At 34.7% G+C, this 10,532-nt stretch overlaps 1 protein-coding gene across 2 annotated transcripts in view; it reads right to left on the bottom strand.

The window, feature by feature from the left end:
* Positions 1 to 10,532, bottom strand: part of Znhit6 (zinc finger HIT-type containing 6) — a 52,769-nt gene that overhangs the window by 5,160 nt on the left and 37,077 nt on the right. The window contains exon 9 of one of the 2 annotated variants that reach the window (XM_004639284.3): positions 490 to 614. The exons of the other annotated variant lie outside the window; for it this stretch is intronic. Within the exon in view, the coding sequence (XP_004639341.1) occupies positions 490 to 614 (125 nt within the window). The remainder of the gene's footprint in view (positions 1 to 489; positions 615 to 10,532) is intronic. 2 annotated transcript variants of the gene reach the window in all.

The raw sequence follows: 10,532 nt of genomic DNA, 5'->3' as shown, positions 1-10,532 counted from the left end.
TTCAATGCTTTTCATAAGGTCAAGGAAACAAAATCAAGGAAATAAAACCAGTAACTTAAAAAAAAAAGAAGACAAAGGGTCAAGGCTGGGCTAGCTTCCTCTAAATGCAGCTGAAATATTATACAAGCTCCTTGCAATACTATCCCTTAAAAACAGTGTGTTTATCCCTCGATTTAGGAGTCACTGGAGAAAGAGCTTTAACTAGCATTATTAGTGGATAAATGGTATCCGTTAATGGATAACGTGATTAATGTAAAAAGTGTTTCATATACAGACATTCAATTTTTATTCCTTTAAGCTTGGTATAGTAAATTTACATTCTCAAGGAGAAGCAGCAGCCCATGTGTTTGGTTCTTTACACTATTAACAGTAGCAACAGAGTAAGTTCTCTTCAGTTTTGTAACGATACTGGGAAAATATAAAGAAAGGAAAGCTAGCACGTAATTCCTTCCATTTCTCTAGTTACTCTAGAAACAAATTTAGATTTACCTTGGTGAAGAAGTATCATGTCCTTACTGAAGTCTTTCAACACCACATATAATGTTGGGTATTCAATGATCACTTTGTTCCTCAAATTATCAAGGAGACTTTTATGAGGATCCAATTCATAGTATCTAATTAATAAAAAAAAAAAAAAACCAGGAACACCCTTAGTATTCCAATTTACTTATAAATAAACTAAATACATGTATCAGAATTCATTAAAAGTGAGAATATGAACTCAGTAGTTATTTCCTCATAAGATTAGTTTAATACTAAGAAAACCAGGTTAAAGAAATACTGTTATACAGACTCTAAAGTGAAATCAAGAGTATATTACCTGTTTTGACATCAGGAAAGCTCAAGAGCAAGTCAACAATTTTCCTAACAAGTACGGAATATAGGATTTTATGTAACATCCAGGTTTAATATGTTATGAAATTGTATATAAAAGAATGACTAGAAATTCAAATTCTTCAAATTTATTTATGTCTTATTTTTTTTATTTTTTTTTTTTTGGCGAAACCGGGGATTGAACTCAGGCCCTTGCGCTTACCAGGGAAGTGCTTATTCTACTGAGCCATCTCCCCAGTCCCAGTCTTATGTTTTAAAATCAGCCAATATCTTACAATAAATGATTTCTAGTAAAGTATGGCAGCAAAATTTATAATTGACCTGAAAATATTTTTGTAACAAATCAGTTCTAATTATAACTGATTTTGAGAAATGTATAATGCTATACAATTAATTTTTGGCTTCCCTTTATTTTAAAATTTGAAATACAGAGTTTATCAGTCATAGTCTCATGATACAACCATTAAATGTGTTACAGGTAATTAGGTACAAATATTCATTAAGGTATAAAATGCCCAAGGTGTTACTTAAGTTTGAAGTGACTAAAGATGCTTCCCCACAATACTCTCTCTTGCTTTCTTTCTGGGGGCAGTGGGAGAGATAAGGGTGGCACTGCAGCTAATTGACGAGCAGGGGGGCATGGAAATACGTTGGCATGTGAGTATCACTGGGTGGCAAAGGAAAAAAGCTGAGAATACCTTCACCAGGGTAGGGCGGTTTTCTGGCCTTTTTCTATCTCTACCAAGGGTAATATCCCTTCATAAGTCATCATTCTGACAGCTCTAACTCCACAATTTTCCCTCCAGCCCAAGAAAACACACTATAATACACAGGATACTTTGGAATCGGCTCGAAGAGTAAGCCGTTCGCAAAGCTGTACTTGTTGCTAACTACTGCACCCTAACTCAGGGATGACAGGACACACCGGCTTATTAGGAAGGCTGGTGTTCTGATTTATCGGTACTCTTGGTTTACCCTACACAACAGCTGTCAAATGGGGAAGGAGAAGGGCTTACCAACATGCAAAGCCAAGCCTACTATAAAAACTAACTCGTTTTTAAAAAGTGGGTGACAGGCAAGAGAATAATTATAAAACCCCAGTATGTTATATACACTTCTCTAATCACTCATCCTATCTATGGAACTACAACATCAGAACTGAAGAATATTATGCTGGAAAAAAAAAAAAACCTGAAATGAAAAATTACTGTTTCCTAAATAGACATCCCAATGCCCATGCACCACAGAATGCATACACCATTCTTTTTCCTATGTAATATAATACAGATGTGCTTAAAATACTTTAAATGTGGTCTCAGCATTCCAGGATTAAATGCTTCTCATCTTTTAGAGAGTGTTTCCCTTTGAAGTAAGTGGTATTTAAAAAAAAAAAAAAGGTGGTAATTACACAAGAGAAAAATGAGATTATATTAAATTCTCAAGTATTAACTTACAAAGTGATATACAAAATGGTATCAATAATTTTTCTTAGTCAAAAACAAAACCTGAATTCTCAAATGGGAATTTTTCAAGTAGGATCCTACAAACACTTCCAGGAACTTACTTTCTGATTAACTGAATCTTTTTTTTAAAATGACTTTATTGTTGACACTTTAGAATGGGCTTTAAGTTTCTTTCTTTTTTGATTAACTGAATCTTAAGGCTTCTATTCAGAAACATCTTTCAAATAAGGAAGTATTTTCTGCTTATTTTAGTTTATTTTTAATTTAGTTTTTGAAATGATTTTCAGTGTATATAAATGTTTAGGTATTTAATGTCTTTTTATAGTATTAAATCTGCATTGGGTTTTGCTAATGGAAACAGTTATGAAATAACAATAATTCTTAAAAGCTGCATGGGAATCAGAAATTTTATTGTTGATATACTTTAAAATATATTCCCAGCAAAGGAATGTTCAAAGATACATAAAAATTACAAGCATGTAACAAGCTACATGTGTTTTCAACCCTGAAACTAATGACTACATTCTTCTACTTGGTACCTATTTTATGTACACTATACCAAACACTTAGGATGTAAAGATTTTTAAAAGACTTGTCAACTGAAGCATTGTTTTAATACTTTATTCAAGTGCAAGGAAAATCTAGTATGTTGTTGAGTGGTTTAGAGAGAATCACTGAATTTTATTTAGTGTTTACCCTAAAATTCTGTCCTTTCAGTCACAGCACTATCGCCACCGAGTGCCATTAAGTTTCTAAGTAATGCCTTTTAGTGTGTTCACTGAAGAGGTCAGGGTTCACTAAAGACTCTCACAGCAGAAATAGTTTCTTATATTTTTCTATAAGTGGTTACTCTTAATCTACCATTAATATTTACCAGTGATTTAAAAATGCATTATGAAAACCACTGAGTAAAAAAGGAAAAACTGCAAGGGCTGGAGATGTAACTTGGAAGCAGAATGCTTGCCTAACATGATCTAGGGCTTTGAGTTTGATTCCAGGCACTACAAAAAATAGAAAAGCTATGAAACAGGCGGTTAGCATTTAAGAACTTTGAATTTAGTTAAATAAAGCAGTAACTTTTAGTGGTTGCTTGGGTTTGGAGACTAACAGAGTTTACAAGCCCTGGCCTTGTTGTTCACTGGTGATTTTGGACAAGTTGCTTAACTTCTCTAATTCCTACCTTCCATGCTTGGAAATAACAGTATCAACTTAGAAAGCTATTATAAGGTCTAAGTGATAAAACACAGAAACTCCGAGGTCACTTATTTTAGCCACAGACACATTAGTTTTTCATGTATTTTTATCTAAAATGACAACAAAATTTTCCTGCTCCTGGGGATTGAACCAGTGGTACTCTACCCACGAGCTATATCTCTAGCTCTTTTTATTTTGAGAAAGGCTAAGCTGACTGGGCCGACCTGCAACCTGTGATCCTGCTGCTGCTGCTTCTTGAACAGCTGGGATTATAGGCCTGTGCCACCAAGCTTGCCATAACAATACACTCTTATTAACTTTAGTTTCAAAGTCACTGAATTTCTTTTTATTTTTATTTATTTTTTATTTCTTTAGTAACAATGACCAGCATTTACTACATAGGCACTGAAGCATATATTTGCCTTTATATGCATGTTAAGTATAGCCTTACAACTTTCAGCATAACTTCACACCACTTTTATCACACTTTCAAGTCTACAAGTACTTTGAATGTTTCTGTTTCCATTACCTTGAAGAAAAGTTTTAAGAGCTCAGTTTGTCTAAAGTATTGAGGCTTCTACTTCTTTGCAAGGCATTAAATCACTGCGTCTTAAGGAATAGCTTATCTTCCTGAAGTTTTTACCAACTCTGGTAATTCCATTATTAGCATGGCTTTGCTACCATAAGGCAAACTACTTAGGTTTGGAAGAATTAAGATATAAACATTTGTCTTCTCTCTTATCCTTAGGGACCCCTCAGACATTTCCTCTTGTTATTTCACTTGCTTGGGCTCACCGGCCTCAATAGCTGACCCTGTTCCAGGCAGCTTCACAAGGGCATCAGGAGGGCAGCACGGCTCAGTAGGTTAAACAGGTGTTACAGCGACTGACATTGTGTAAACAAAAGTTGCCATGATACTCAATCTTGGGTCTGTTACAAACTTTCAAAAAAAAAACTGGCCAAGTTCTCGAACTTTTTTTTCTGCACTTTATAGCAAATTCGGAAGCTTTTTTTTTTTCCTTTTAAATACTTCATAGCTCAGAAACAGACATGTTAAAAAGAGGTAAAAGGTCACAAACCATTTCCTGACTGGTGACACCTCTTGGATCATCGCCCCTTTTCACCCTCTCCCCCAATTCCCATATTAAGACTTAAAATGGAATTTTTTCAAATTTGATAATCCAGTAGCAGTCCCAAGGCCACAATATTATTTCACTACAAAATATAAGGGGACAGGGAGATGGAATAAGCACTTCCCCGGCAAGTGCAAGGGCCTGAGTTCAATCCCGTTTCGCCAAAAAAATACATACATACATAAATAAATAAAATAAAAATAAAAAGATACCAAACACTGCAAAATATGATCACTGGATGAGGTGATCACCATGATCCCACAAGCTCTAAAGCTCTTGGTTTTTTATAGTTATCTGTGAAAGGTAGGACTTAGCTTATTTACTAGTATTGTTATATTATACATAATATATATTATATATATATATTATATATAAAAAGAAAAATATCTTTTTCTTGGCGGAACTGGGGATTGAACTCAGGCCCTTGCGCTTATTCTACTGAGCTCTCTTCCCAGCCCCATTATATGTATTTTTCAATGCAGGTTTCTGGATTAAAAGTACAACTAACTGATTCACAAAATACAAAGCTAAATCTTGGCTCAAAACAGTACAGGATAAATTAAGTATACTATTTCATGACAGTTAGTTGTCTTAAAATTATGGTTTTGGGCCAGCCAGCCAGCTTAGTGGATTAAAGCGCCTGCTTAGGCAGATGCAGGGACTGGGGTTTGATCCCTGGCATGCCGTGCAGGCTCTGCCCTGGGGGTGCACTGAGAAGCCAACTGAGACTGGGTGTGGTGGTGTGTGCCAGGAATCCCAGCGCTTGGGAGGCTGAAAATAGGAGGATCACTACGAGTCCGATCTGTGTAGTAAGATCCCGTAGACCCTGTACTAAATACATTTAAAAAAAAAATTATGGTTCATTTTTGCATAATAGAAATCAGCAAAGCTCCTTTTATACACTGAGTAGTTTATTTATTTATTTTTTTTGTGTGTGGCCAGCTCAGCCCGCTTGGGGGCGGGGCTGGCTGGCATGTAATGCTGGGAGATTGAACCGCAGTCCATGTGCGTTGCTAAGCTTGTTCTAAGTAGGTGCTTTAGACCACTGAGCTATCTCACCAGCCCCAACACTGAGTAGTTTAGATTCACTTATCAAATTCCTTTAACAAAATTAAAAATACTGCATTTAAACAGCATAGAAAGAGGATATGAACAATGACTTTTACAATTTAAATGAAAGAAACCAGATTGTTAATGAAGACTCAGAATAAGGGAAAAACAGAAAAGCTCAAATTAAAATACATAAAACAAAATTAGATTATTTCATCTTTTTTTTTTTTTTGGTGTGTGTGTGGTTGGTTCAGCCCACCCGGGGGGTGGGGCTGGCATGGCATGTGGCACCGGGGTTCAAACTGGGGTCGGTGTATTTTATCAGTTTTGACTTCTGTTTTACTTGTAAAAATATACTATTTATAATTTCCTTAAATAATACTCCTATGTGGCAACCTTTGTAACTCAGTGTCTAAGATACATTAGGAACAGATCTTATTTTTAAAATTTTTTAGTTTTTGTGGAACCAGGGATTGAACTCAGGACCTTGAGCTTGCCAGGCAGGTCTCTATTCTACTGAGCTATCTCCTCAGCAGAACAGATCTTATCAAAGTTAATTTTTCTTATCCAATCATCTAGTTTTAATATAAAAAATGAATTAATTAAACAGCTGTACTTTGGGGTTTTATATATCCATGTAAATGAGGATTATATGTACTAAATATGAAGTACAGGTCATTAAGTTCACCAGTACAAACCTATACCTTAATTTACAAAGTTCAACAGCTCAGAGCCTCACTGACAAATTAGCCTAGCTTAACTATGACACGGAAATGATGGACGTGGATAATAAAATGACCAATTACATATGCAGACACATTGTGACAAGAGGCTTTCGAGTTCGGACTCATTCCCGATGTTAGTGCTGTGGGGTCTTCCAATCTTTTCCTGGTCAGTTATTTTTAATCTAGAAGATGTGGGTCCTAGTCTTATTACTTGTCCCTTGAAATATGACTTCTCAAGTTGACTCGGTTTTCCTCATCAGTATAATGGTAGGAAAGGTATCTTTCATGAGTTGTAAAGATCAAATAGGTAACAATGTTACTAAAATGTAACTTGTTCAACTAGTACCAATAATTTTATACTCCAAAAGTAATTTAACATTCCTAGCTGGGAAGAATATGCTTATCAGGAATTAGGCTTATGTTCTATGAAAGACTAATTAGAAGAAAAATCACAAACTCTGTTGACAAACTGACCTAAATTCAAATCCTGTCCAGTAAATACACCTTAGCTTCTTTAAATAATTTTTCAAAGCCTAGGATTCCTAGCTCATAGAGGTATACCACACACTTTATTAGAATTATGCATATACAAACATTGCTAACATAGTGCCTAGCACTGATTCATTTGACTCCTTAAATACTCATTTAGTGTCTACCACGTATAGGTAGTGTGCTAGGTAACAACAGTTCCCACAGTGTGGTGGGGATATTGAAAATAGTACTGTATTTCATTAGTTATTGTTAGGATAGAAACCTACAATTAAGAAGGTACTCAGTAAATATACTCTTTTATTCTAATCCAACACTTGAAATGTTCTTTTCAGCTGCACTGTCTTGGGTGTGTGGATACTTGATGTGCTGTCCTAGCTTCCTCCTCTTCATTGTAATTGCCCCCCACCCTGAGTTACAACTGCTAAGTAGGAGTCAACATAGACTTAAAACAGCTTGATATAATTATTAAAGTAATTAATCTATTCAGCACCTTGCAAAGTTAGCATTCCCTCCCCCCCGTGGTGAGAACACCTGAGTATACAATACAGCATTGTTAACTGTTTAACTGATTTTTCAAATCTTTTCTTCACATACTTTCTCCTTATTAATGTACAGAAATTTAATCAGTCCCACACTCGTTGACAAAACATACATTTCCCTGCAGCTAAACTGAATACAAGAGTCTGATTAGTATGGATCAGAAACAAAATGTGTCACTTTGCAAAATATGATTGGGTTCACCAGAGAAACTTGCTTAAGGGTTAAACAGTTCATGAATTAACTTCATTCTACAATAATACTATTTCAGAGCTGGCAAAAGCTCTCTAGCCTTTAACTTCCTGTGGAGGATATTCAGGGCTGGTAATTCAAACATCTTACTAACAGCAACTCAAGGAAATGCAGGGTTGGGACAATAAGACGGACTTCTGAGTTCCCAAAATGGATCTGCTAGTCAACCCTCACTGAACATGTACATCCTGACAGTGTACCTTGTTCTAGCACTGCATTCAGCATTGGGAATACCGTGGTGAAGTACAAGAATTCAACAGAGGTGAAAGGACAAAGCCTGTCTAGGAATAAAGCATATGCTAGGTCCTTCGTATTGAGCAAAGAACACGTACACTAATACATACTGAATTCAAACAGTTTTAATTTTTATAATAAATTATAGTGAAACATCAGATTAGAGAGGAAATTGAAACTATGTGGCTAAAACAAAATATCTGAATCACTAAGAAATATCAACTATGCACACCATCATTCTTTCCAAGAGAATAATATAAAGTTGGTGAAAACATTCTGCAACATAACCAGAGTAGCTACATCTATCAGATCAACATCAAGTTGAGAGTTAAAGTACCTCCTAGGTTTTTAGAGAAATCTTTCATTTGCAATTTCACATAGTTCCCTTAAGCAGTGATCAAAATTGTATATACTTAAAATGAGATCACTGATATGGAAAGTACAGTACTGCCTTGTAATCTGTTAAGGATTTGACTACCGCACCACTTTATGCTTTGGTACAGCCTTTCAAGCTAAAGTTTGAAGTTCAAAGCCACTGGGTGTTTACACAGTTCTGTTTACACCTATCCTGTAATTACTCACCCAACTGTGGCAACTAGCTGGGCTTCAGCTTCCCCCGAGTTATGTTCACAATTCTTATCACAAAACCAATTTAAGAGAATGTCACATTTCATGAAGCCCATCTCAACCCTGGAAGAGTATCATCTTTGAGATGATAGAAAAGTTTCGTATCCCACTGTATACATTTTCTAATTCCTAAATGATATCTAGGTTCTTTGTTCTAAAATCTATATCCAAAATATCATCAAAATTAACATTATGAGTACATATTCAACCTGACCATGATTACTTTGAAAAGAATCAACAATCTCAGAAGGGTATAGTGGTATCTTGGTTCAACAATTCTTTCCATGACTCTGGTCTCAGAATTTGCCACATAATTCAATGCTCACAATTTGGTTGCAACCAGAATTGTGGAAAAAATTCTGTGACCAGAGTTATGCAAAACAATTAGGTTCATGGACCAAGGTACCACTGTATGACAAAGAACTGTGGTTATATAATCTAAGAGTATGCCGCATGGTCATTTCTATGGAGAGGTACTTGCTGTATTGGAAAGAATATACTAAGGCTTTGGAGATAGTCAGGGCTAGGCTTGGATCTAGAATCTAACGTTCAATGGTAGAGTTCTCCACACAATTAAAATAGATGTACAATGAATGCATAACACAACTGAAATATGTAAAAAGTACTTAAGAGTATCTCAACAATAGCGATTGAGTATTCATGATTCAATCATGAGTTAAAAAAAAGAGTATCCATTACTTAGTAACAGTAATGAAAGATTGTCATTAATATTCACTATATTCCATAAAGACACTTATTAGCTTACAGATACAACCCATTTTATTTAGTTCACCCTCACAGCAAATACTTCCTTGGGCTTGACAAATGTATTCAGCCTTCTAAATTTTTGCTGAAATATCTAAAATAATTCTGGATCACTATTTTATAGTTTTATTTTTATTTATGTATTCATGTATTTAATTTTTTTCCTAGGTTTTAAAAGACATGTAAATTTTCATCTACACTTCCTACTCAGAGGCTTAACCAGGTATAAAGAATGTAATTTATGGTGTACTGTTAAGTCTGAACGATTTAAAAGTGAAAGTTATATAATTCTTAAGTAAATTCACTACACTATAGATACCATGGCAATTTGATATTGATAACATTCAATACCATGAAAAAGCTCTCTGCTGTAATGGAATTCTTGTTTTGGTTTCCTTTCCCCCTTGAACCTGTCTTTCCATTCCAATTTTCCCACAGAATTTTATTCTAATTACTATATTCATGCTTCAAAATACTTTATTGATTACACAGGTGTATTTCTCAGGAAACAAAAATGTGTAACACTGAAATTTTATTACCTATAATTTTAAGGCTCTGAATGTTCAAATTTCTTCTTGAATGAGTAATTTTAGGTATTACCAGTATAAAATTAATCAAAACAACAAAGAAATATAAGCATTTAAAGTAAAATTTTATTGGATATGTACCTCAGTGTCATGTACCTTAGTGCTGATGGCTTCTACTAGAAGCAGTTGTTCACTACACTGATTCTTAGATTAAGTATTTCTCCTCACTTATGAAATGGGTACACATTAGCAGAATCAAATTCCAAAAGAAAACCAAGAGTGAGTGAATCCTATCAACACTGCAAACTCTTGCGCTTCTCTAGCCCTGCCTTCAGTTATTTTCAAGAGATCTACTAAAAGGCTGAAAGAATCCCAAGCTATTTACAAAAGAAAAGACATCTGAAAGTAGTTGAAAACTGTCTTTAGAACTTCTGGAAACTACTGTTCTCTAATACACATTTGATTCTGTACCAATATTCAATACTGTCAAAATAATCTGAACCTTAAACTGGAATTTTTTTAAAGTTCTTTTATAATTTATATTATAAATATCCACTTACAATATCTTTTTTTTTAATTTATTTTTTTTTCAAAGTTTTATTGATAAACAGCAATGAGACAGTTTCAAATCAAATCGGAAGTACAGTTTCAATAAATAATACTCTGCATATATTCTTCTTAGTGGTTAATTGCTGTACA

The sequence above is a fragment of the Octodon degus genome, unplaced genomic scaffold (assembly GCF_000260255.1).
Source record: "Octodon degus isolate 3935 unplaced genomic scaffold, OctDeg1.0 scaffold00109, whole genome shotgun sequence".
Classification (NCBI taxonomy): Eukaryota; Metazoa; Chordata; class Mammalia; order Rodentia; family Octodontidae; genus Octodon; species Octodon degus.
This window is presented reverse-complemented; position numbering and strand designations above follow the sequence as displayed.